Below are 26,347 nucleotides of genomic sequence, written 5' to 3' on the forward strand. Positions count from 1 at the left end.
CACAGCGTCAGGAAATTTACTCCAGCGGACACCTTATGTATAATCAGGAAATCCCAGCAGCTTTGAGAGGGTGTTTCTTTTCTGTGTTTTGCTGTTGTTGTCATTATTTTTGGGCCTTCGGTTTATGCTTGGATTTGCTTAAAAAGCTGACTTCATGTAGTTCTGCCCATCAAACCTGATTTAGCAGCATTTCAATCAAAATTTAATGTTACCAGTACTGAGTCAAAGCAATTAAGATTAGCTTTGTTAAGACTCTTTTAACTCTTTTATCCACATATATGTACTGCTCTAGAAAACGTATAAATGAAATGCCATAAAATGTTTTTATTTTTTCTGCGCTTATTTGAAGCTGTTGCTGTGATCAACACTGTAGCCTCACACTGTGGAGTTTGCATGTTCTCCTTGTTATTGTGTGGATTTGCCACAGTTTCCTCCCACAGTCCAAAATAAAGAGCGTGCATCTCAGGTTAATTAGTAATTCAAAATGCAAATAGATAAAATTCTTAAGTGCATAGAAAATGTGCTGTATGAATTTATATGTGAAAAGGATCAAATTTGTAGAGCTTTGTATTGCGCTTCAAAAGGTTTGTAAGATTAGAAAAGGGCTATGAAAATGCCTTCCCATTACCATAAATGAATGAGGAGAGAGCATTAACTCTAAAGCCTATTCATTGTCCTGTGCTCATTCTCATTTCTTTATTTATCTTACACTGAGCCTTAGTGCAGCCCCTCAGTTCAACTTCTGTCTAGAATAAGCAGTTTTAGCTCCCTTCTCCTTCCCATTAAGGCAGCCTTCTTCTGATTGGCTGCCCCTCCAAAACCTCTGAAAAGACTAAACAACATGTGGATGACTCATAGCCAGAGCTGTGGGGATATTGCACTGATTGGTATCATATGGAGCAGAAATAACTTGGTCTACAGTGTACTTACCTTCCTCTTTACGTCACTAATCTGCTGCCCACCAGCACAATTAGTTCGTGTTTAAATTCAGCTGCTTTCACCATCACAGCTTTTGTGATTTATCCACAACATTTAAAATAATTAAATCAAATTAAAATATTCATGACAGATGGTTTCTCTCTACAGACACCTTTGCCAGTAAAGTAGCAGCAGTCCAGGACACCTACGCAGACGCCTCCATTGGGAATGTGACTGGCAGCAACGCAGTCAATGTCTTCCTGGGAATCGGCATGGCCTGGTCAGTGGCGGCCATTTACTGGCACATGAAAGGGAAGCCGTTTGTGGTGGAGGCCGGCTCGCTGGCCTTTTCTGTCACTCTCTTCACCATCTTCGCCTTCCTGGCCATCTCGGTGCTGCTTTACCGGCGCCGGGCCCACATCGGAGGAGAACTGGGCGGGCCCCGGGGACACAGACTGGCCACATCAGCCTTCCTTTTCAGCCTCTGGTTTCTTTACATTCTCTTCTCCAGTCTGGAGGCCTACTGTCATATAGAGGGCTTCTAAACAAACAAAAAAAGACTCCAGTGTGACACAATACAAACATACAGGGGTTTAAAGTACAACTTTAGAGGTAAAAGAGTGAATTCTCACTGTGGAATTTAGGTCAATCTTGTATGGAAAGGACAGGAGAGGGTTTTCCTTTACACCTCCCTACTCCTCTTCCTCTCTCAACCCCTTCTGTAAGGATGCTTGGAGGTGTGTATCCTGCCCTCTAGTGCCGACAGGCCTGGCTGATAAAGAGCGACCCTGAGCCTGTGTGAGTGTGCTTACAGTTGGGATTGGGATACCACCGAGTACAGAAGATGGCGATGCCAATAGGTGGTCCTGCATTCCACTGGAAGAGACTGCAGTCTTATATCCGGAGAGGGTTGAGTTAATCAGAGGTCTATATTTTTCTCAACATCTGACGAGAATGACTTTTTTTAAAAAACAAAAAAGTATTTTGGGGATAAAAATGCAAAAAATAAAAGAAACAAAAAACGAACACACAAGGACACAAAGAGGAATCAAAGAACTATTTTCAGATCTATGGAGTAACAAATGATTATAGTGAAAATGGGAATATGTTGTTGAGTGACAGTGGGATGGATTCATAGTATTTATTTTTATTTGCATAGTTTCCTAAGGAGCACGGCAGAGTTGTCAGAAATTACACGAAGAGGAAAATCAGCAGCGACAGCGTCCGTTCATACTGGCAGACGAGTCACCATTCAAACAGGAGGGGAAGAGGTGGACACCGTGAACATGGTCAAACTGCCCTGAACATTACTTCCGTACTCTAAACGTATCTATATATAATATATTTCCATATTTTCTGTATATTTTGAATATTTGTTTAAATGTGGTCACCTTCTGCTCTAACAACAGAGGCTGTGGCTAAGTGGGAGGGGAGGGTGGGGGATAAACTATATAATGGAACGATGTCTTCACATTTCTAAGAGTTATGTATCTTGCCTAGGTAAAAGTATGACATTGTATTTTATTTATTTACTGATATCTTGGTCTCACTCAAGTTTTCACCTTTTCAATCAGAAATCTGAAAATAGGAAAAAAAACAAAAAAACGTGTTGCTGCAGAGATAAATTCAGAGGTATTTTTGTACTTTTCCTTCCATGCACTTTGCTGTATAGTTCGACTTCTGGAGAATTCTACTTGTACATGTGCAAAAGGCCAATAAAAAGGTGTCGTTATGGACTGAACAGAGTGCCTGTGGAGGGAAAGGCGTTTGCTGCAGCTGCCCACAACCACCAGCTCTTTGCTCTGCTGAAGAACGTGAGCGTTTCCTTCTTATATGGTGCATGAGCTTTTATTTATTTATCTATTTTTTTAAGCTTCATTAATTGATTGGAATCATGGAATTAAGGGCTTTCCAGGAGCACATACCCACTGAATTTGGCTAAGATCTCTCTTTCAGGTATCTGTACAATCACAAAAAGCTTTCTCCTATGGATTGGTTGTGCGCTTAGCTTTTTAGCTATACCAGATGCCCTTCATTCACCATCACATGGTTACATTAGAAAAGGTCCTTCAAAGGTAATAGGTTTTGTGGGGTTTCACTGATTTTTTTTTCTGTGACACTTTGGTTAAAGCAGACAAGTTTAAGTTTAGAAAAGACTATTATTAGAGTTATAATCCATCCATGTCAACCGTGTCATTTAGAGCAGAGGTGTCAAACTAAAGCCTGGAGGTCAGAATGGGCTATGTTTGGCCTATGATGTAAAATGGGTTTGACATCCCTGCTTTAGGTCCTTCAAGCATTCAAACTACATATATTTACAGAGGTCTACAGACACCCTTGAAATTACTTTAACCAATAAAAAACAAAGTCTAATATTTAGAGTGGAACATTTAGGTACCTAATCTGCAACCAGCCACCAGGTTGTGAGTGCAATGTCGCCCATCGTCGACTGTTAATGATGGGCATATCCATCCTCACATCATCCATTGGTTGGTCTCGTTATGATGACATGAGCTGGGCATTATTGCTGTTGTCTTCTCTGTGTTTCAAACCAGGAGATGATGAGCAAACATCTGACAGCAAACTCCTGATATCCTGGATAATCCCCCATCGATAACTCAGAGAATAAACTTCATGTTTTATTTAGTATTACCTGAAACTAGCAATCAGCCCATGAATTCATCATTAAGTGTTCACTGGGGTTACAGAGTGAGGATTTCAGGGTTATTTTTTCTTCTTGCTCATTATACATCCACAAAAGTCACCCCCTGCTGGTCAGTTCATGCATGGACTTGACCATCTTTTATAATCTACTTGAGCTTGAAGGCTGAAATAATAAAGTATGTAATAGCTTTAGAGTTTTCACTTTCTTTGAATTATCACTGAATATTTAAAGGAAAAATTTGTTTACCTGACGTGTGCAGAAGGCTAGCTTCATTTCCGATTAATTGCAGGCATTTAGCACAAATGTTCAGTTACTAAAACTGCTAAAATACTTCATTCATTTCAATACACTTTCCATAAATTTATTTCATAGTTAAGAAATGGTCATTAGTGCAGCTTTGAAGTAATTAAATGTTTCTTTGCCAAAGTCTACAAATGTATCCTTCCTTAGAATTATTATTACTGTATTAGTTTTGTATGTGTTGCATAATTTTGGCCTCCTTTTGCTGTAGTCACTATGTAAAGAGCAAGTGTCAGCGGTTCTCCGTTTGGGGTGAAACTGCTCAGCATCGAGAGCTGTTGGTGTGGGCGTGAGAGCAGCAGGTAGCTCCAGGTTGGATTTGAAAGTAGCCCGATATTAATAATGAACTACGTTTAACACATGACTGGTGCTTTGTTTTTAAAACAAGAGTTTAAAAAACTACAGAAACTCCCAAAGTGTCAGAAAACATGTTTATTGAATAATTTGAAAGTGTATGTGGGAATTGATTCTTGGCTAATTTTAAAATCACCCAAGAGATTACCAAAGAGGAGGTGGGATGCAACATCTGTTTTAAAGTATATAAAGAAAAAATATATTGGAAAGAAAAAACGTTTTTTTAGAGTAGGCGACAGTAAATGGCAGTAACACTGTATTTCCACAAGGGGGATGTCAATCTCCAGTCCCTGTGGTTGTTCCTTCTTTAATTTCTCAGCACTCTCCTCCTCTTCCTCAGTGTTCTTCCTTTGTGGTGAGCAGTGTTGTAAATACGTCTCGTGGCTGAATCGGATGCTCTTTTCCTGGCCCTGGACCACACATGCTCACCTCACGCTATCTCTCTTTCTCTCACACTATTTCTCTCTTACATATAAACACACATACGCATATATTCAATGAAGAGCGATGGGTCCACTGCTGCACAATAGGGAGGACAGTTGGAGGGGCTTGCTGTCCCAATTCAGATGCAACACAAAACAGATAATGTACATAACTTTCAGTGTATGTTTACATAGACACAGTTTGGGTGTCCTGGGGGGTAAAAAGCATGACAATACAACTCTCACATCTCATCTACAGGTTATCTGCAGTCGCTTCGTCTGAGCCAGTGGAAGTGTGAAGTTTTTATTTCTTTCTTCTTCTTTTTTTTGCAAGTCACAGGGGGTCACTTTGTTATCTGTCCCTTTGTAAAAATCCTGCAACAGGAAATATTTTGGTCCTCAGTTGAACAGGTATTCGTGAACAAAAGGAAGTGCCAGTGTTCTTCCTTTTATCCCTGCCGTTAGTGGCTGTTTATATTGTTCATTTGGTTGTGTTTTTGGTTTTATCTGCCAGGACTTATTGAGTTGAAACGTTGGCCAGTGTGTGTTTGTGTGCTGTGCATGTTGCCGTGCCGAAGCCAGGCTGCGCATCCTCTTCACACCCGTGTGCACAGATGATGTGCACGCCGATGATGATGCTGTTGTCGTCACGGGGACGCAACTCAAAATTGGTTCTGTCATTTTGTCGTATTAATACATGTCTTAAGTCTGTAAAAAAAATTTTTTTTTTTTAAAAACATAATCATACAAATCACTTCTGAAGGCACCAGTCTTTTTTTCTTCTTCTCTGTCTATAGGATGGCATTGAAATATCACCGTGCAGTAACTGGACTAGTGGTTGATGATGTTGTAAGACACTGTGGAAGGTTTCATTGATGAGGTGAATACTGTTCTTTTAACTTTGTTTTTGTGTAACAGAAAAGGGGCACGTTTTAATGGATGGGTATGTTTTCCTGGCCTGCAATGAGATGTCAAAAATAAAAAAGCAAATTTCCAAAGTGTTTTGAGATTAAACAGTTTTGTTCTTTTTTTCTGTGAAATAAAAAAAATGTTTTCTGGTTCATATGCAAACATTGGTTTCACTCATTTAAATCACCAGGAATCCAGCAACAAACCAATGATTTCATTAGAATTCTGATAAGATTTCAAGGCTCTTGTGTTAAGTTGAGTTTGACAACACAAGAAATCTCAGTACATATCATGTAACTGCAGCTTTAAAGCATATTTCGAGTATTAGGTTGTTTAGCCACACCTCAAATTGCCTGCTGTTTATGGTTTAATGTTTATCCTGATGCTGTTAAAGAAACCAAGAGCCGGCAGTAGAGGAACTGCTTTGTTAGCATTTTTCTAAACCTCAGAATCTTCCAAATTTATATTTGACACTTCTTAAAGTCAGCACTGAGGAAACACAACCATAAGCAGATAAGAAGCAACTTCTAACAAGGATTATTGTCAATGTCTGTATATTACTCTTTTTGGAAAACATTAAATCAAAGCCTCCTTGAGAATCTAAAACTCTTTTTTCCCTTTTCTTTTGTTTTCTTTTCTTTGTATCATTCTTAGTTCAATAAATCCATCATTTTCTTTCCCACTCACAAAATAAATGAAGTCTTTGTTTGCTGCTTCATAAAAATAAGCCTGTTAGAAAGAGCAATTGTCTAATAAGCTTGCATAATATTTTTTTCAACTATATCAAAATATGGAAGCTCTTTTGTGCCAAAGGAGGAAAAAAGGATGCAGATGATTTTTTAACAATATTTAGGCCATAATTTTTTATTCTTTAATCTTTCCAGCTATTACTTCATATTGTTTATTTAGTGAGGTCAGATTTTAAGTTTTAGCCTCGTGCTTTTGACTTTATCATTCTTACAGGTTAATTTTAAACTGCTTTTGACATGTTAAGTAAAAAAATATCGAAACTGAATAATGCTGTTTATATTTTCCATGTCTTTTCTTATGTTTGGGTGTTGGGTTTCCATCATGTCAGTCATCGTGTTTTCACATTATTTATTTACATCCATGTTGCATCCGTGCAAATACAGGGTGCAAATTAAAACTGCAAGCAGCTTCTTATAAAACGTGTCAGGAAGTGGACTGAAGCAGAGGACTCTTGTTCACACTTGTTTTCTTTTGTTCACTTGTGGTTTCCATTCAGGCTGAGAAAACAAGTAGATCACTTTTATTGCATTTCCACTATGGAGACTTTCTAAAATATAACATTTAAGGATAGTTATAGTTTTTGCAAATAGGCTGGAATTAATTAAATCAATATAAAAGTGGGTTGCAGAATGCCAGCTGATTGGATTTCAGCTATCTATATACACTCATTCTTTAATCACATTACTAAAATAGTGAGGGTTGTTATGTTGTCTGTTTTCTTTTTGTTTTGTTTTGGGGTTGTTTGTTTTGTATTTCAGGAAATTGCGCATGGAATTTAACTCTAACTTGAGTATTTTTGTTCTGGTTTGTTTGGTTTTCTGAAGGCAAACGACTAAATAAAAGGACACTGTCTTGGGACAAGGGTGGGAAATAAAGTGTTGTTGACGTGTCTGTGCACCAATAGGACGCCGGGGATGATTCCCACGCTGGCACAATTGGCTTAGAATAAAGACCACTGCGTCCGAGAAGTTGCAGCGATGATTGGGTGTAGGATTGTGCATTGAAAATAACCAGGCGCTGCATGTTTGATAGCAGCCAGCTGAGACTGAGGGGCGTGCGATGCAGCAGGATGGTGGTTTCCTGCAGTGTTTGTGTGCCGGATTAGCCGCTACTTAGCTCCGTGTGTGTGTGTTGTAGAAGCAGGGCGCACCGAGCCTCCAGCCAGCCGCGCCAGGTGGATGCGCCTGCAGTGATCCAGGTAGTCCCTATGGATCGCGTCCATGGATGTCTTCAAACCCGCTTTGGACAGTAGTAGTCCTAAGGCGTGCGTTTCTTCAACGGAAGAAGCAGAGGAAGATGTCTTTCGCTGGCCCACACCGGCAAATGGCATCAGCGCCGCGCCGGATACGGGACCAGCCGCACCGGGCTTCTGGACGGCCGTGTTCGACTATGAAGCGACTGCGGACGACGAGCTCAGCCTTCGAAAGGGGGATCTGGTGGAAGTCCTGTCCAAGGACTCCCTGGTGTCAGGAGATGAGGGATGGTGGACCGGTATGATAGCAGACCGGGTAGGCATCTTCCCGTCTAATTATGTCAGCAAAGGCACCGGCATTCCGGAGGAAATACGGGCCACTTCAGAACAGCAGTACCCCGTGCCTCCTTTGCACCGTGAGTATCCCACTGTGCTTCATACTTCTGCTAATGAAATAAATGTGCTATCACTGAAAAGGAGCACAGGGCTGCAGTCTTTTCTCCTATCTTTTGTCAGAGGGGGAAAACCACGTAGAGTGCTGTGTCATGGTAGGCGCAGTGCATTCCTGTTGGCCTAGAAACAGGATGCCCCAAGCATCCTTACAGCTTCAGGACCGCTATTCATCACACGGCCTTTCAAACAAACAGTGATGCACCCCACCTCAGTTCTCAAATTACAACGCACAAAGTGTGCAGGATACAAGGCAGGAAGCCTGTCACAGAACTGGAATCCTGTAGATATTCTTAGATGAAATTTGAATGATGTTATGTGCTTCAGAAAGGATTTTTTGTCCAGTGTCCAGGTGCAAGAGAGAAAGAAATGTAAAATTCTTCTCTTAGGGAAAAATAAAAAGTAACTTCTGGAGGGAAATGTAGGGCCAATGCCTCAGAAAGATACACTGAGCATAATTACAAGTAGCTATGTGTACTAAACTGTGAAGCCCTAAATGAAAATACTCTTCCTTCTTATTGGCCTTTAAGCAATAAAGATGCTCCAAACACAGGTACAAAGCCACTGTTTTTTGACTGATAACTACAAATCTGCATGTGAGCATATGCAGGTGTTTTAAGGTAATAAAACACAAACTATCACATGCTATTTGGGCAGACCAAACCACCTCAGCTGTCTTTGTTAGCAGCTGTCTGAGTCTTGTTGGCTTTCATGTCTTCATACTGAGGCAGCTGGCCTACTTTCACACACCTGAAATATTCATCAAGGTCAGTCTGCTTACTGTTAGGACTCTACAACATGAGCACATACAGCCTCAAACACTTAGTCTGTTCACATCAGCACATAGACCTTCTTTTCTATATAACCTGCATTTATTCCTTCTCCAGACATTCTAGCCAGATTTTAGGACAGATGCTTATCCTTGTGTAACAGCAAGAGGGATAGTTTCTGAATTTGGGGCAGCAGGGTGGCTTAGAGCTCTAAGAAGGCCTCCTTCAACTCAATGACCTGTTTTTATGATCCTTGCTAGCAAGCATGTACCTTGTTGAAAAGCAAAATGGGGAAATCCTAAAGGCTGCAGACAGGTTGACCCTGACTTCTAATGTCACTGGATGGCTGTAAGTACAAATACACTTAGCTGATGTTTATGTTTGTCTCATATGTGTCTTCTTTGTTTCTCAGTTCTTGAGATTGATTTCTCAGAGCTCACCTTGGAAGAAATTATCGGGGTTGGTGGTTTTGGAAAAGTCTACCGTGCAATGTGGCGGGGTGCAGAGGTGGCGGTGAAGGCAGCACGACGGGACCCCGATGAAGATTTGGAGCAGACAATGGAGAGCGTTCGCCAGGAGGCCAAGCTCTTTGCCATGCTCAGCCATCTCAACATTATGGGTTTGCTGGGAGTGTGTCTGCAGGAGCCTAACCTGTGCCTGATAATGGAGTATGCCCGAGGAGGCCCTCTCAACCGGGCTCTAGCTGGGAAACGCATCCCTCCATGTACTCTGGTTGACTGGGCTGTGCAGATTGCCCGAGGCATGCACTACCTCCACTGCCAGGCTATTGTCCCCATTATTCACCGGGATCTCAAGTCCAGCAACAGTAAGAGTCATCTCACTTTGCTTTTTATTACCAAGTTTAAGAACCAATGCTGAAAAATGGTGAAAAAGGCCAATTTTCATATTGTGTGTCTGATCTGAAAAACAGGTTTCCTGAAGAGAACATGTTTAAAAAAAAAAAAGAAAGAAAGAAAGAAAAGAGTATCTGGCTTTGTTCTTAGAGACATGGCTTACTATTTTATTGTGAAATATTCAATTAATTGAACAACTGTCTGTGCCTTTGATGTCTTTCATGCATAAGTTATAGCATTCAAAGCAATAAAGGTCTGTGATACATCATAAGTCTTGCCATATGTGTGGGCAAAACGTGAAATATGCTGAAATGGACTTTTATTTAAGTCGACAGCATTAGTTTTCAGTATTTAGATACGATAAGGAATGTAATTGCCAAACAAAAGAGAGGCCAAGAAGTTATTATCTACACCCAGCAATGCCACGATTGCAAAGACTGACATGACTTTGTCACTGATACTAATCACTGGTGCTTAACACCTCCAAACAGCCCTCACCCAAAGATATATCATATTACAGTCTTTCTGGGACAATAATAGCTCCGCTGATGCACTATTCAAGTACCACATGAAATGAATTTTGAAAGTAATGCTCATTCTGTGACCTGCACTGCTTGTATTCACTTCAGGAATGAGAGTAGAGAGGAAAAGGAGTTTTCGTGTGTGTTTATGGAGCAGTTGTAATCTTGCATTTTACTCAACTGAATCACCTAAATCCCAAGCCTATTAGTGAGGATTTGCCCAATGCTCTGTCCCAGACTGCCTATTGGAGGCTCTGACAATACATAGCCCAAGCCTCTTCCCTGCCATTGGCTTGTTCTGCAGTGATCAGCTCAGACGCCGCACTTCAATAGGGTGCTTTAAAGCGTTAAAGTCAGTCTAACTGGTTACCATCCTGGGAAATTAGGGGAAAACCCATGTCCTCATCACGGTACAGGAGCGCTGCAGGACACCGCAGTTGTCATTTAGCTATTTCAGAGTTATGCCAGTGATTATTTTTCCCCCCTCCGTTGTTTCTTGTGACTCAAAATTTAGTTTACCTAGCAAAGACATACATAACATGAAAGAATATCTATCTGTTTTTCTTTAGAGACTGCAAAATCCTTCCAAAAAGTTAAGATACTATCTAAAATGTAAATAAAACAATTTCAAGCCCTATATTTAAGTTTAAACTACTACAAAAACAACACATGAAGTCATTGACCTTGATACTAGGACTGCTACAGGACTGAATTTAAGCACCAAACCAACATCCCACAGATTCTACATTTTTTATTAGTAATAGGGGGGGTCCATCAGTCTGCAAAAGACAGAATGGTCATATAGTTTGACAGTGAAAGAATAATATTTATTTTGTAAAAAAAAAAAAAAAAAAAAAAAAGATTCAGGGGAGTTCATTGTCTATAGAACATGGAGGACTTCAGAATTTGAAGAACTCTCTAGATGCACAGGAGAACTCTGAAAAATAATTGATTGGCAGCAGTCTTCTGGCTCCCAGGTAAAAATTCTGTAATTAATTCACTGCTGACTCATATCACTGTTGGCATGAATTGTAAAAACCTTGGCGATTCCTTAATCTGATTCTTTAATTCTTAATTTGATTCTTAACAATCAAACTGTTCGCCTTTCAGTGCTGTGGTTTCTGAGTGAATGCCTAAAGGCCTATACTGTAATGCTCAGTTATATTTTGTATGTATTCTATACTGTTTCTACACAAACAGCTGCTTTGGGCCTGAGCTCATTTAAGATGTACTGAGCTGAATGGAAAATTGTCCTTTTGTCTAACAAATCAAAATTTGAGCTTACTGTCAGAAACCTACAGTCATTTAAAAATAAAGTACACCCTCTGGCATTTCCAAGCTTTCACATATCGGGAAAAAACAAAAATATCTGGTCTTTAGCAGGTCTTAAACTGAAGTAAATATAACTTCAGATGCACATGATATATGTCAACATATTACATTATTTATTTAACAAAAACTAAGCCAGAAATGCAGATGCAGTGTTTTTAAACTAAGTATGCTCCATGAGTCAAAAGCTTGTAGAAACACCTTCAGTAATATTAGCATAAAGTAATCACTCTCCATTTGACTTTATCATTATCTCACATTTTTGGGGAGAAATTTTGGTCTACTCGTGTTTTCAGAACAATGCTTCAGTTTATTGAGGTTTGCAAGCCTTCATTTATGCACAGCACTCTGATGGTCCTAGCACAGCATTTTAGTCCGGTTGAGGTCTGGACTCTGAACCGACCACTGTGACACCTTGATTTTTGTCTTTTTCAGCCATTCTGTTGTAAATTTGCTCCTGTGCTTGTCAGGTTACATGACCCACTTTCAGCCAAGCTTCAGCCTCACATTTGACTTTCAAATACTTCGGTAAACAGAGGTGTTCATGGCCGACTCAATGACTTCAAGGTGCTCAGGTCCTGTGGCAGGAAAAAACAACCTGTCACAGTGCTCTGCAGTTGGTATGAGGCGCTTGTGCCAATGCTGTGCCTGGTTTTTCCCAAACTGGCGCTATACATGATGGCCAAACATCTCCACTTTGGTCTCGTTTGTCCAAAGGACATTATTCCATTGCAGCACAGCTTACTGTAGCTATGATACAATGCTAATGATAGCCACATTCATTTTAGAGACAAGAGCTTTCTGCTGGAAAAACTTAAAGCCGAACTTCTTTCATTCTTTTTCTGTTTGCCTTACCATGAACTTTACAAGCTTGGTTAGCATGTTAAATGCTAGTCTGACACTGGATTCTCTGAGCATGGCACTGTCTGACCTTGAGCTGAATGTCCTGGGACATACATTCCTGAGAAGACTGGCAAATCTCTTGAATGTTTTTCAGTTGTGAATCTTTCTCACTGCAGAACGATGAATCTCAAATTGTTTGCAAATGGTCTTATTAGCCTTCACAAACTAATGGGCAGCAACAATTGCTTCTTTAAGGTCATTCCGAGTATCTCTCCTCCTTGGAATTGCATTGACATATACTTGAATGCTGCCAAAACTTCTGCTTTTATAGGGGAGATCACACATGCTAATGATCAATTAATCAAGTCGTGTATTTGATTAGCATAACTGGCTGCTACTTACTGGGAGCAGTAAGGGTGTACTGAGTTTTTCACATTCTGCATTTTGGCTTAGTAAAGCTGCTAAGAACCAAATATTTATATTTATATATATTTTGAAAAACCACTATGTAACATTCAAAAATAATAAGCGGTAAATAAATATGTGTAACTGTAGAAGTTAATGTAGGTGTATTTTCTTTATGCAATGACTGTATGCTGCCATCAAGATGACATCTCCAGGCGAGGCCTTTGCTTATTCCAGGAAGACAATGCAAAAACATATTCTGCACATTTTGGGAGATCATGGCTACAGGTGCAAGGCTAACTGGTTTACAGCCCACACCTGTGCATCACTGAAAAGAAAAGGGACACATTATTAAACAAAAAATACAACAAAGGGGCTTCTAAGCTGTTGAAATAAAAAAAAAAAAAATGCTTTCTGGTTCATATGCAAACATTTGTTTCACTCATTTAAATCAACCCTGACCGTTTTAAATATAAATTCGGCTCTGGTGTTAAGTTGGGTTTGACGACACAAGAACTCTCAGTACATATCATGTAACTGCAGCTTTAAACTGCAGTTGAGCAACTGAAATCCTTTTTCGAGCATGGGAGAACATTTCATTTTCCAAACTACACCAACTGGTCTTGTCAGGTTCTTCAGTTTCTTCAGGATTAAATATGATACAATTCAACAGTAAAGATACTCATCGTCAACTTTATTTCTATTAGATTCAAAATGAACACTTACTTAAAATGAAGACAGTTATTCTCCGTTTCAACATTAGATATGTTGTCTGTAGAACTTTTTTATGCATAGTAAATTAAACAGAAATTAGGGCATATTTAGGTACATGTATCTGAGTTTAGTTTAAGAAATTCCCCAATGAAAAATTCCCCATTTTATTCTATAAAGTAGGTCTCTTTAACATCCAGACAAATGAATTATAGTGATTAGAGAAGTGAGACACTGCCTAGTCACACGCTGCTGTGGTAATGAAGGGTTTGAAGGCAGCATCATGCAACTAATCCCCCAAAAAGGCAGAAAAGTTAAGATTTCTTTTTGTAACACAGGAACTGATCTATGTGGAAGTCTCATTTTCAGTCATACTTGCAGTGTTGGCCAGATAACTGTCTGGTCTAGAGCTGCATAACTCTGTTTACAAAGAAAGTTGGGAGTTCCTTGAACTATTGCACATTCTTGGTCTCCAGAGACTTTGTGTTTTTGGCCATCCTCAAGCTTCTCTTCTAGCGTGAAGTGTACTTGGTATGACTGTTTTTACAAAACATGGTCAAAACTTGGCCCATATTTTAAAAAACAGTTTTATTAATCCACCACATCCTATTTTAACCTTATATTCCATCGTTTGCTGACCTGAAAACCAGCTTAACTGCAACTCTTGCTTTAATGACACATAGCTTTGCTTTTCATTCTATCCCACTCGGCAGTATGCCATTTTTATATCTGAACACTTTCCACTGCCTCTCTGGCCTCTCCTTCATAGCCATTTGGTAGATGCTCTTATCTAAAGCACTGCGCATTACAGTGAGAGGAGCATTTTTGGCCTCAAGGGGAATCAGCTGTGTTTGTTTCATGTTGTAGTTCCCTATCAGGAGTTACTTTAGCCATGTGTTTGGTTTCAGTTTCTTTGAAAACTGCCTGTCTAGCATTAGAGCCACATGAGCACCAGATGAAGGGGGTTCTTGATGTGCACCACAGCCTGCAGACACACCCTCCACTGGGCACGGCCACAGCAGATGGTCTGGCAGTGCAGAGCTGAATGGGGGAGAAGGAGCATGTGGTTAGGAGGAGTCCTGTTTGGCTTGCGCATGTTGGGATTGGGTTCTTTTTTCTTTTTCTTTTTTTTTTTAATGCCTAATGGTGAAAATGGGTGTGTCACAGCAGGGTATTTGTGTAGTTTAAGCATATTATCAGTGTTTATTTGAGGTTTGTGTTGTTAAAATACATAATGAGAGGATTGTCACTGATCAAGGGTGGTGGTTTTCATCTCTGCTTTACTGGAGTAGCTCACCATTTCTTGGTTTCTCTGTTTGTTCTCTCCTTTTCTCTTCTCCACTTTTATCCTTCCAATCCTTTCATCATGGCCTCCCACCAACCGCACCCTGTTTTGTTCAATCATTACATGTCCAATTTTTTGCGTTTCCACATGCATTGTGTTTTATCATGGTACTCCTGCTGCTGCCTTCCCCAACATTTAAACATTTCTGATGGCGATTACTGAAACCTTTTATTTTTACGTCAATCCTCCCACCAATCTGCACGTATACCTCCCCTTCCCACATCCTCCAACCTCTTCCCCATCATGCAATAAAATTCCCTCATCACTTCCCCCTCCTACATTGCCACCCTGTCCAGTCCTTATCCTTGAGAGGGTTGAGATGGAAGATCTCAGCAACAAGACTCTGAAGATCACAGACTTTGGACTGGCTCGAGAGTGGCACCGCACAACCAAGATGAGCGCTGCCGGCACCTACGCCTGGATGGCTCCTGAAGTCATCCGCTCATCTACATTCTCCAAGGGTAGCGACGTTTGGAGGTGGGCAGGGGAGGGTGTTTTTGCAGGGAAAAAAACCAAAAGCATCATGTTGTGGAACTGGTCTGAAACGGTTAAAACACCACGCACTAGAAAAAAGTTCAGCCCGGGCAGCAGTTGCCATAGTGACAAAGCACAGACTGACACATGGGAACAAGAACATTATGTTGAGTTTTATGAGAAGGGTATACAAATGCAGTGCATGTAACCGTAGCTTTATGCACTGTGATGTTTTATGCCAACGGATAATGAGGAAGCAAAAAAGATCAATATTTTAAATATTTTTGCAATCACATATCTGATTTACAGAAATGTGTACAGAGAAACACCTGCAACCCTCACACCCATAACTGCTAAGATATACTGCACATACTTAGCTCATGTGTTTTCATTTCCATATTTAATGTGAGAGCAGAGGTCCCATACATTCATTTCAGTGTTATTTGTTATGCTAAAAGTTGAAAAGGCCGGTCATCTAGTTGATTGATTTACAGTACTTTGCAGTCATGTTTTAAGCAAGACTATCAAGCATGTGGTGGTTTTAGCTTCTAATATATGAATATTTGTCTCCAGTGGTGTATCACTGGGTGTCTGGATCATTGGTCATACTAAATTAGCAATCTGAAGATGTCAGTGGATGTTCTGATCAACTGGAAGGAATATTTGTCTGGAAATAATCAGCAGAATATTTAATAAAATACATAACAATGCCCTGTTTATTTGGAGGATTTAGATATCATGATTTAGCCTTATATCCTCATTTCCATCTCCATGCTTTTATTCTTAAACTGTGCTCGAGTAACTGCATGATTTACAGGTCAAAATAATTTAAATTTATCTTTTGTGCTGTCCTTTGGTGAATCCTCTCAGTTCATGCATCTGAAATAGGCCTTTTTAGCTTCCTTCACAAACCCTTTAACCCAGCTTTCTTCTGATTGGCTGCCCTTCATTAACAGAAGGGTTACACAGTGGGTGGGTGGGTAGTCTGTGCTCTCAGCCAGAGCTGTACTCCTGAAGTGACAGCAAAGAGGATATCCCCACTCTGAGATATCATACAGAGCCAAGAGCAGTCTGAAGCCAAGTCACACCAACTCAAGCATCAGTGTATGTAAATGAGATGACAATTGTTCCACTTTGAATGTCTAATTTGGGTATGTCATTTCAGTGTGGGAAGCATATTGGTGGTGGGTTTAGCACCGTCAGCTTTGAGCCTGCTGGTCACCTGGGGCGTTTCTGTGTTGATTTTGCTTGATCTCCTTATGGATGCACGCGTTTTCTCTGGGTGTTCCGGCTTTCTCCCACACAAACATGTCAGGATAAAAAGTTATTTTTAAATTATGTGTAGGGGTGAAGTGTAAACAGCTGACTGTCTGTCTGTGTTAGCCCTGTGATGTACTGTCCAGGCTGTCTCCCACCTCTCGCTAGGGCTGCACGATTTTGCATAAAATGAGAATCACGATTTTTTGACTTAGAATTGAGATCACGATTCTCTCACGATTTTCTTTTCCAGTATAAATATTTATTGCTCTTATTAACTGCACATCAACTTCGTAACAGTTGAGACTGAACATAAAAACAATAAATAAACATAAAAACAACAAATGTTCTGTATCACGTGGTATAAGGCTCCGCCCTTGTCATTTGTTGAGCAGGAAGAGTGAGCACTTGTTTTCATGCAGAGTACGTCCCGGATCAAAATGCGGTACAATCGTCGTCGTCGTCCTTCTTTTTTTTTTTTCTTTTTCTTTTTTTAAATCGTTGTCATTTGGAAATGAGATCGCACATAAGTATGAATCGAGATCGCGATTTTCTAACGATTAATCGTGCAGCCCTACCTCTCGCCTAATGAAAACTGGGATAGACTCAACCCTTCTGTCACCCTGGTTGGAAAGCCAGTTAAAGGAATGAATGAATGAATGAATAGACTTTAAAAATGGCTAATTTTCAAAGTTCCCTGACGTTATTGGATTAATAACTTGTTCACGTTATCACATATAGTGTGAGAATTGTGGGAGCCAAGACCAAGAAGTATGCATTATAAAAGTAACTCTTTTCTCAAGAGTGCAGACAAGAAAGGGGAATTATTTCTTCTTCCTAATCAATGTTCCACCCTGATGTAGCATAAACACAGATCAAATACAGTAATTCCTAAGAACAGAGGTCTGTTTTGACCTGTTTAATTGCTATATAGGTGAACAAACTGTGTAGACAGTCAGGTCATAGTTTGTGTCATTACTTCCAAGTCCTTCTGATTTAAATCTGTGAAGACTAACCTGTCATACACTGATCTTCACGCATTCCTGATTTATTTGATTTCTTGGTTATTTAGCTCCAGCATTAGTCACATGGATCTGTGAGCTTCTTTTCTGTCCTGTTGACATTTTCTCATTTTGACCTTTTTATATCTCACCTTGGTATTTACATGAGTGGTGCACAAATGCAGTGCCACACTAATCTTTTTTGACATTTATTCAAATAAAATGGATTTGGTGAACACTCACAGTCTCTTTCAGCAAGCATCGTACTTAACATTCATATATTCATACACACTTTTAGCTTTAGAGGCACACTGACAGATATTGTGCAAGTACTTCTGCATGTACATTAAGCTCCTTTCTCCTGAGAGCACACCAGAGAACCTGTTGATGTTTTTTTTGTTGTTGTTTTTTTCAGTTATATATCCAAATTTAATTCGTGAATCTTTCAGTTTCTGGGTTTTTTTTCAGCAACTGTTTTTTATCTTTTCCTTTTTAAAAAATCTAAAAGTTATGGTGTGCTGTTGTGGGAGCTGCTGACTGGAGAAGTCCCATTTCGTGGTATCGATGGTCTGGCAGTAGCTTATGGAGTGGCGATGAACAAAATGGCCTTGCCAATCCCGTCTACCTGTCCTGAGCCCTTTGCACGTCTTATGGAGGGTAAGAAAAGAACATAATTTAATGTTCATGTGAAGTGTCGCCCTTCAGCTTAGATGAAAGGAATCACATATATATTTGAGATTCAGAAGCAAATATGTTAACCAGATGGTAGTTTGTTTTCCCAAACATACCACAGATTTTCTTTCTATTTTTTTTATTTTATTAAAAATGAGATGGTTAACTACAAGATTCCTGTGTGTTCAGATTCTGTGAACCATAACTTACAAGCATCAAACTTGCACAGAATATTTTATTACTTTCTGGAAACAGTTAAAGAGCAAATTTGCTTGGATTGTGTTTCATCTGGTGCCACAGACTGCTGGAGCCCAGACCCTCACTCTCGGCCACAGTTCACAGCTATCCTAGACCAGCTGACGGCCATTGAGGAGTCAGGCTTTTTTGAAATGCCAGCAGAATCCTTCCACTCTCTCCAAGATGACTGGAAACTGGAGATCCAGGACATGTTTGATCAGCTGAGGACCAAGGAAAAGGTAAAGATGAGAGGTCTTTGATGCAGGTAGTTTGGAAAATTGCTGGTTAGGATTTACAGTCATTTGAGGGGGGGGGGGAGTGCATTTGTAAGGTCAGACACTGGTGTTGGGTGAGAAGGCCTGGCTCACAGTCTCCCCTCTAATTGATCCAAAAGTGTTCTGTCGGGTTGAGGTCAGGATTCTGTGGAGGCCAGTCAAGTTCTTCCACACCAAACTTACTCATTCATGTCTTCGAGGACTTTGCTCTGTGCAGTTATGCACAGTCATGTTTGAACAGGGATGGGCCATCTCCAAACTGTTGCCACAAAGTTGGAAGCATGAAATTGTCCAAAATGTTTTGTTATGCTGATGCATTAAGAGTTCCTTTCATTGGCACCAAGGGGCCGAGCCAAACTCCTGAAAAACAACCCCAGTTTTGGGATGTCCTGAGCTTTTCTTTTTCCCATTCACTGTAAATACAGCTTTGTTTTTGCTGTACGTTTTAGTGTTGTTGTTTTAAATTCACCTCTTGTATTTGGATTTCCCAGGAGCTGAGATCGTGGGAGGAGGAGCTGACCCGAGCGGCACTGCAGCAGAAGTATCAGGAGGAGGCGTTGAGGAGGCGGGAGCAGGAACTAGCTGAACGTGAGATCCACATCCTGGAGCGAGAGCTCAATATCATCATTCACCAGCTCTACCAGGAAAAGCCTCATGTGGAGAGCAGGCAGGGCAAGTTCCGCCGCAACCGTCTTAAACTTAAGGATGGAAACAGGATTAGCTTGCCTTCAGGTAATGAAAACAAAATATGGTACTTAAACAAAAATCATAGTTGCACTATACAATATTTCACCCTTGATTGATTATAGCGAGCTGAAATGAATTTATAGACTCCGCCTGTATGTTTTGCCCCATTGTTTATGCAAATAGTTGTAATTATTACCAATTATATTTTTGTTTGTTCATAAAGACTCATTCCCATCAGCATGACAAGCACAGTGTCACATGATCAATAAAGTAAATCATACTGACAAGATCTTTAACAAATGTGTGGTTTTTGCTGCTTTTATTGCTCTTAGTTGGAATTTTTCTCATAAAAAGCTTTTTATATGGCCTTGTGATGACACTGAGACATTGCTTCGAGCTGTCTTCAACTTTGTCACTTGAGTCAACATAGCTGGGGTGTGGCGTCACACTCAGATGACAGATAATAGCAATAGTTTCCTCATGGGTAATCACAGACTATATATAAAAGATAGGTGTCACTTCCAAGCCCTACAAGTGAAGGCAGTATGTCCCAGTAAGTCCCTTTCTTTATGATAACAGAAATTCTTACATTTTTCCCTGAAATGGAGTAAGTTGCAGGAACTTGTCTCACTGAAACAACTGAAAATGAAAACATGCTGCAAATAATTAAAAGAAAATGGGTTGGGGTATACCTACCTTTACTTGACATATATTATCTTGAAAACAAAAGCAGTTCTGACAGATTTGTATAAAAAAAATAAATGACAGGGTCTTTGTTCACTTTCTTGTATGTTTTTAATTTCACCAAACAGCAGGACATCAATCTTTTTCACTTCTTTACTTGTCTTTTCATTGCTCATACCGAGGCTCATACCAAGGCTACTGGCGTGTGGCTGGCTCTGAGCTCTGGATAGCTTGAAATTTAGCCACTTTTCCTTTGTTAGTGTCTCTGAAATGTTTATGCTCAGCTGGCTGGGGGTGATTTAGGTTTGTTGGTATGAATATTTTCGTGGTGGTCCCCCTACAACAGGGATGTGAAATGCATTTTATATTGTGGGCCACATACTACTGACTTTGATCATTAGTGGGATGGACCAGTGAAACTACTTGATTGCAGTATGGATGGCAAATTGGGGGGGAGGGTGTATTTATTAATAGAAAATCTATAAAACTGTAAATCTGTGTACGCCTTCATAATTTCAAATGGCATCCAGTGTGCCGGATTGGAGTCTTTGATAGGTCAATTCTGCAGCAGCAGCAGCATTTAAAAAAAATAACCACAGCTAACTAAATAACAAAATTACAATAAGTACAATAAAAGAAAAATATTTAATTAGTTAGTTAATAACTAATTTCATTACAAGAGAAACTAAATCTCACTGAGGTCAAAGGCCAAAGAATAAAAATGGGTTTTAAAACATGTTTTAAAAGTGGACTCATATTTAACAACCCGCCCTACAGCCCTATTTTAACGAACTGTGTCTTCTTCACTCACAATGAAGAACTCGCTAATGGTCATAGCCACACGCTAACATGTTGTTAGAGAGTGAATGTGCACATGCATGATACGGACTGGCTTGTAATCAGACAATCGGGACCTCTAAAAATCACTCAAATCAGTGAATGTGTAAAATGAATGTGTGATGTCCATCTTTTATACAGTATCTGTGCATAATGCTGTACAACTCTGACAATTTTCAATGATTTTAATAACATACGCACTCAATTATCAGTCCAGACATTGTAGAAATAAAGATTAATCAAAATTGTTCTCCATTACTGCTGCCAGCTATTCATGTATTATAATTCATATTACTTTTTTTGTCTTGGATTTGCATTTACTAAGGTACCACATACACAATTAGAAAAACTAATGCAAGTCTGATTAAATATTTTAGATTTTCAGCACAAAATCACTGTGCAGGCATCTCCTTCCCATGATCGACGGAGGAGTTTGCTTAGCAGCGGTTCCAGCCCTCCCACTAGTCCACCGATGTTGCCTCGCCTGAGAGCCATCCAGCGTAAGCATAATACAGTTTTTTATTATTAAATTCCATAACTTAACTTTCCATCAAACTTGTTATTGGCTCGTGTAGTTTCCTTTTTTATTTGTTACTATTCTTTAAAACCCATTTTGCATTTTCTTTCTAAAGATTTAGCAATATGTCATTTTGCAGTCACGCCGGGGGAAGGTTGTACAGGTTGGGGTCGCAACACTTGTTTTCAACCTGATGAGGAGGAAAGTGAGAGGAAGGGGTCAAGAAAGAAGGGCAGAACTCGTGGATGTGGCCCCTACAGGGAGCATAGCGCTGATGCAAGGTGAGGAGACTGTAGTTTTGCTGAGGTTTTGTGGAGTAAGGCTTATACTTTTTTTGTTGCATTCCAATATTGGAATTGCTTCCAGAGTTAAAAGGCATGATTTGGAATACAAAACCCTTTCTTGCTCACAGTGTGAAGCCTCCCCATGAGGGCAGCCGACAACGGTCCTGCAGTGCCCCAAACCTCCGCAGATCCCCTAGACACAGCCCAGCAGTGCCTGGAGTGCCAAGCCTTGTGGAGATGGGTGAGCAGGAAGAGCGTAGTAGATCTGTTTTTGTCTGACATATGCACACTCCACATTATATTAGAGGGAGCTGTAGCTTAAAGGTGGCAGGCTGGCTGGAAGTGAGCTATTTCACTCCCACACAGTTCTTAGTGGTTGGCCTGGCAGACTCACAGATGTGCATGTTTGCAGCTGTATGAAGATTATGTACTTTCAGCAAACTGAATTTAGAAAGATGGAGTTGAAATACTAATAGACTTCAGGTCATTTCCACTATTAAACATACACTATTGTTTCTGTCAATATATCAAGAAAGAAACTAGTTTTATGTTTATGTTGTTTAACCAATTAAATAAGTTTTATAGTTCAAACATGGTACTTTTTTTTTTCAGAAAATGAAGACTGCTGCTTCACTACTGAACCAGGAGCAGCTCCTGGTCAGTCCTACCTCTGCATTCCCTTCCATAAGGAGACCCACACTGCTGCTGCCACTGCTGATGGTGATGGAGATGAATACTGCCTCAGCAGTCAGGTGCCAGGAACACCACCATGCAGGAAGAGCCCAGGTGGAAGCAGACGCTCTGAACTGGTTTTGCTGGGCTGTGGGGCTCTGCTTGCAGCCGTCGGGCTGGGCTACAACTTGCTAACGTTGGCCCAACCGGAAGAGCATATCAAACCACGCTGGGAGGGCTTTTTCCACAGAACGGGGAGCCAGAGGCGAAGCACAAGCCCCCCGACGCGCAGACTATTCCGGCGGGAAAGCCCGCTCAAACCGTCGGCACCTTCACTACCTGAACGAGGCTTACCCTCCTCATACACACTGCTATCTTTATCATCAGTGTCTGACTGCAACTCCACTCGCTCGCTGTTGCGCTCTGACAGCGAGGAGCTGTTGGTCTGCCGCCCTGCCTCACCGCCCACACAGCCTCCTCTTCCCTCTCATGTCTCACAGCATCAGGCCATCCAAACTCCAATCAACCCACTGGTCAACACACACCTTGAGAGCTTCAAGCGCAACCCACGCCAGTCGCTCACACCCACACATGTTCCCTGCACCACAAGTTCCTCACGCAGCCTCCGTCGAACGCCATCAGACGGAGCCATCAAGAAGAGCTGCCCACCTAATAATCTGGAGCCATTACCGGAAAAAACAACATTAGAAAACGCAGGTAAAGTGTTGACTGTGTTGCCATGTTGTGACTATGAGTATGAATGGTCTGTGCAGGTTCTCAGTCATCTAGGTCTTAGTAATCTAAGGAGCTTGGAAAGAAAAGCAACTGGACTTCTTTAAGATTCTTGAAGACGTTTCACCTCTCATCTGAGAAACTTCTTCAGTTATGAAGCATGAATGGTTGCCTGTCTCTTTATGTTAACCCTGTGTCAGACTGGCGACCTGTCCAGGGTGTAACCCACCTTTCGCCCTATGGCAACTGGGTTAAGTTCCAAGTCTCCCCCAAGTCTGAACTACATAGATAGAAGAAAATGGATGGATGATGTTTTGTGGACTAATTGGATTTGTTTTTCTGGTTCCCATGATGTCTAACATAAATCTAAGGAAGACAGAAGCCTGGGAATCAGGATTAACAGTGTTAATTAAGCATCACCACCAGCATGTTGCTATTATTATGTTGTGATCATTGCATTAGCCATTAGCTGAAAAAAAACATAAACTGTGTGGAAAAGACAACATTTAAACAATCATATTTATTTTAATTAAATGTTTTCTCAGTAGGTAAAACCAAAGACAAATGTGGATGTGGCTTACAAATCTGCAAAGAGATGCTAGATTGCAGCTATATACTGCCTCCATTCTGAAAAATGTGTAGCTGCTAAAAGATTTTCTGTTGCAAAGTCTAAAAACCTGCGCCATTGCTCTATTACCTCAGTAAAAACCTTTCCTGTGATTAAGTGAATTCCCAGTCGGACCTCATAATGTCTTGTTCAAGCAAAGTTAATGAGTGAGTCACAGCATTTCTACTATGTCCATCGTTTATATACAGTCTGTAGGTAAAGCATCCTTAATCGGATGATGTTGTTTAGAATCATTTCCCACTAGCTGATATTTAATAATAATATCCTAATTTTTTGCCAAACAATTAGCCAACTTTTATTCTGCTACAACAGGTGGCTTCAGAGTGTTAAAAGAAGACTGTTCAGAGGTCCCTCGGCTGCCCAATCCAAATGTTGTCTTCCCACCAACACCCCGCCGTCGCTGTCCTCCTGAACGCCCCAAAACCTTGGACTTTGTGGCACGACCTCGGCCTTCACCACGAGCGCGCTCCGATGTGTTTTGGGCAGAAGCTAGGCCCAGGGGAAACGGACAGACCCTAGGTAACGGCGACTCCCCTGCCCACACCTCAAGCACAGAGACTCCACCCACTGTAGAGTTCGGGAGAGACTCAACAGTGCTACCCACACCCATGGAGGCCCCAACACCATACTCCCCACGCCGGAATGAAAATTTGTTGGATCAGCTGGATGAGGGACAGTATCGGGATGGAACAATCCCACTCTGCAGACCGGAGACGAGTCTTCCTAAAAACTCACCTCACCGCTACAAACCAGGATTCTGGTCATAACCCAGCCTGACCCTCACTGGTCCAACACAACATGGAGACTCTACCTGCTGTTAGCTTTTGGATGACCACAAATCTGGGTCAGTTGGCAATCTGGAATTTATTCACCTTTCTCCATCTACACAGTGGTCGTAAATGCTAGGAAGATATTTACTGTGAAAACACTCCCTTTCTGGCATTTGCTGCAGTAAATCTTTAAATCTTGCATCCAAAACTGCTCAAACAAAAAAATAAAAGAATTTGAAAATATAATCCGACCCAAGCCTGCTCGATTGTTCATTAGAGGAAAGAGATTTCATGTGTCATTTATTTTTTTCTTTCAGACTAAAGTCAGTAATGGCTTTCACCTACATAAAGCTTTGCATACTTGTGTTGATTTTAAGATTGAGTTAAAGATTGTGCATTTAATAAAGTGCACTTTTGAAAAGCATCATGAATGTAAAGCATCAGGTTTTCCCACTGTCAAAAACCTCTGGCTCTGCTTGTCTGTAAAAGCATTGTGTTATGTGAAATCCTCTGTTCATGTATATCACCCACTCCTGTTCTCATGGCAGATGGATTCCTGTTTTGTACTGACCACCTGTTGTCACCAGTCACTTCCACTATCCCAGTGATGGGGGATGTTCTAGTATAATATGTGCACTTCTTTGTATTAGCAACCTACAGTCTAGAAACGGTCTCCGTTAACTAATGTCTGACGTCGTCTCGAGCTCTGTATGGTGACCATAAAGAAGAATGTCACTACCGCTTGGGTTCAAAATAGAGACCATTCGCTCTCCTGTCTACTATTTGGTGTAACCCTGCAAGAGCAGCCAGAAGAGAAACATTTCTCCAAACTAAAAAGGGAACTTTGTGTTTGTAACTATGTAAATTGTCTGCCTCATAAATTGTTGATTAGGAAGATGATGTAATAAGGGATACAAAGTGGCTTTTAGGTTATGTGAGCCTCAGTGATGAAAGACTTCACTTTCAATCAGGCCCTGGTGGCATGTGGAAGTTTAGCCTCGGTTATTTTTATATTTGCGTTTATTTCATTGCATTTATTAATTAATTTATCTGATGTTTTATTTTTATATAATTTGTTTTATTTGCCTTCTGACACTTATTAATGATTTCCATAAATGTTTTTAGGGTTTTCAGTATCTGTGCAAATAAACACTCGGTCTGATCTGATGTTGCACTATTCAACAGATTTCATGACCACAGCTACATATCAAAATTAATTTCATGACAATTTTTAGTCATTTTATTAAATAAAAAAATAACAAGGTAGCAGCTTTGAAATAAATAGGTGCTAAATGCATTTAAACTGGGATTTTCCTCACAGATTCTACTTGTTTTAATTTCCTGGACAGGGCAGTTTATAACAAAATAAAATATATTTAGGAATGATTTACTGTGCTTCTGCCAGAGGTTAATCCTGTTAATTGACTGTAAATCTACCACATTAAAATAGAGCAACACTTATGTGAAAAAAAAATGAACAGAAATATTCTCTGACTTCAGTCTCAATGCCTGATTCTCTCATTTTATTTCCAAATGTTAAGTGGCCTCTTATATTTCAGCTCTCTTTATTCTAAGTGTGACCCGATGTACTTGTGTATGTGAATGCTTTTTCAGAATGTGCTCATGCTCAATGTAGAAACACGGTATTTCAACTATGGGCAGTAGTTGAAACAAACTTAAGGTGTCATGTCTGAAACGTTACCACGAATAAGCTGAACTGTTGCTCATGCTGGGAACAATACTGTTAATGACTGATTTGTATTGCACTGGAACACACTTGAGTAAAATCATAGTAAACTATTTAACTGGATCAGTATTTCTTTGTTAAGGCTCTACAATTGTTTATGTGACTATGGGCCATGATGATGATAACACAAGCGTG

At 40.4% G+C, this 26,347-nt stretch overlaps 2 protein-coding genes across 5 annotated transcripts in view; both read left to right on the forward strand.

Moving 5' to 3' along the window:
• The window catches only part of slc8a3 (solute carrier family 8 member 3), a 139,472-nt gene extending 133,750 nt beyond the window's left edge, over positions 1-5,722 (forward strand). For all 3 annotated transcript variants that reach the window (XM_086275788.1, XM_086275790.1, XM_086275791.1), the window contains one exon: positions 1,087-5,722. In XM_086275788.1, coding sequence (XP_086131914.1) covers positions 1,087-1,463 — 377 coding nt within the window. In that variant the 3' untranslated portion in view covers positions 1,464-5,722. The remainder of the gene's footprint in view (positions 1-1,086) is intronic.
• Positions 5,723-7,260: 1,538 nt separating this feature from the next.
• Positions 7,261-26,257, forward strand: map3k9 (mitogen-activated protein kinase kinase kinase 9). Of its 2 annotated transcripts, none has more exons than XM_086274397.1 (11): positions 7,261-7,926; positions 9,143-9,556; positions 15,035-15,215; positions 17,979-18,127; positions 18,443-18,618; positions 19,146-19,386; positions 21,240-21,362; positions 21,495-21,660; positions 21,792-21,904; positions 22,276-23,052; positions 24,008-26,257. In XM_086274397.1, exons 1-11 carry the CDS (start codon positions 7,539-7,541, stop codon positions 24,460-24,462), a joined length of 3,183 nt encoding a protein of 1,060 aa, XP_086130523.1. In that variant the 5' UTR covers positions 7,261-7,538; the 3' UTR covers positions 24,463-26,257. The 2 variants fall into 2 exon arrangements, with proteins under 2 accessions (XP_086130523.1, XP_086130524.1); XM_086274398.1 differs by having other exon boundaries at positions 7,262-7,926; positions 21,519-21,660.
• The last annotated feature ends 90 nt before the right edge of the window (positions 26,258-26,347 follow it).

The sequence above is a fragment of the Aulonocara sp. 'chitande type north' Nkhata Bay genome, linkage group LG19 (genome assembly GCF_057382095.1).
Source record: "Aulonocara sp. 'chitande type north' Nkhata Bay isolate Kocher_YH1m ecotype deep benthic linkage group LG19, A_spYH_male_GT1.1, whole genome shotgun sequence".
Lineage (NCBI taxonomy): Eukaryota > Metazoa > Chordata > Actinopteri > Cichliformes > Cichlidae > Aulonocara > Aulonocara sp. 'chitande type north' Nkhata Bay.

Bases quoted from the DNA above. Each gene is read 5' to 3' on its own strand.
- map3k9 (XM_086274397.1), top strand. From the start codon at position 7,539: ATGGATGTCTTCAAACCCGCTTTGGACAGTAGTAGTCCTAAGGCGTGC. The intron at 7,927-9,142 runs GTGAGTATCCCA...TTTGTTTCTCAG, and splicing joins CCCCGTGCCTCCTTTGCACC to TTCTTGAGATTGATTTCTCA. The intron at 23,053-24,007 runs GTAAAGTGTTGA...CTGCTACAACAG, and splicing joins AACAACATTAGAAAACGCAG to GTGGCTTCAGAGTGTTAAAA.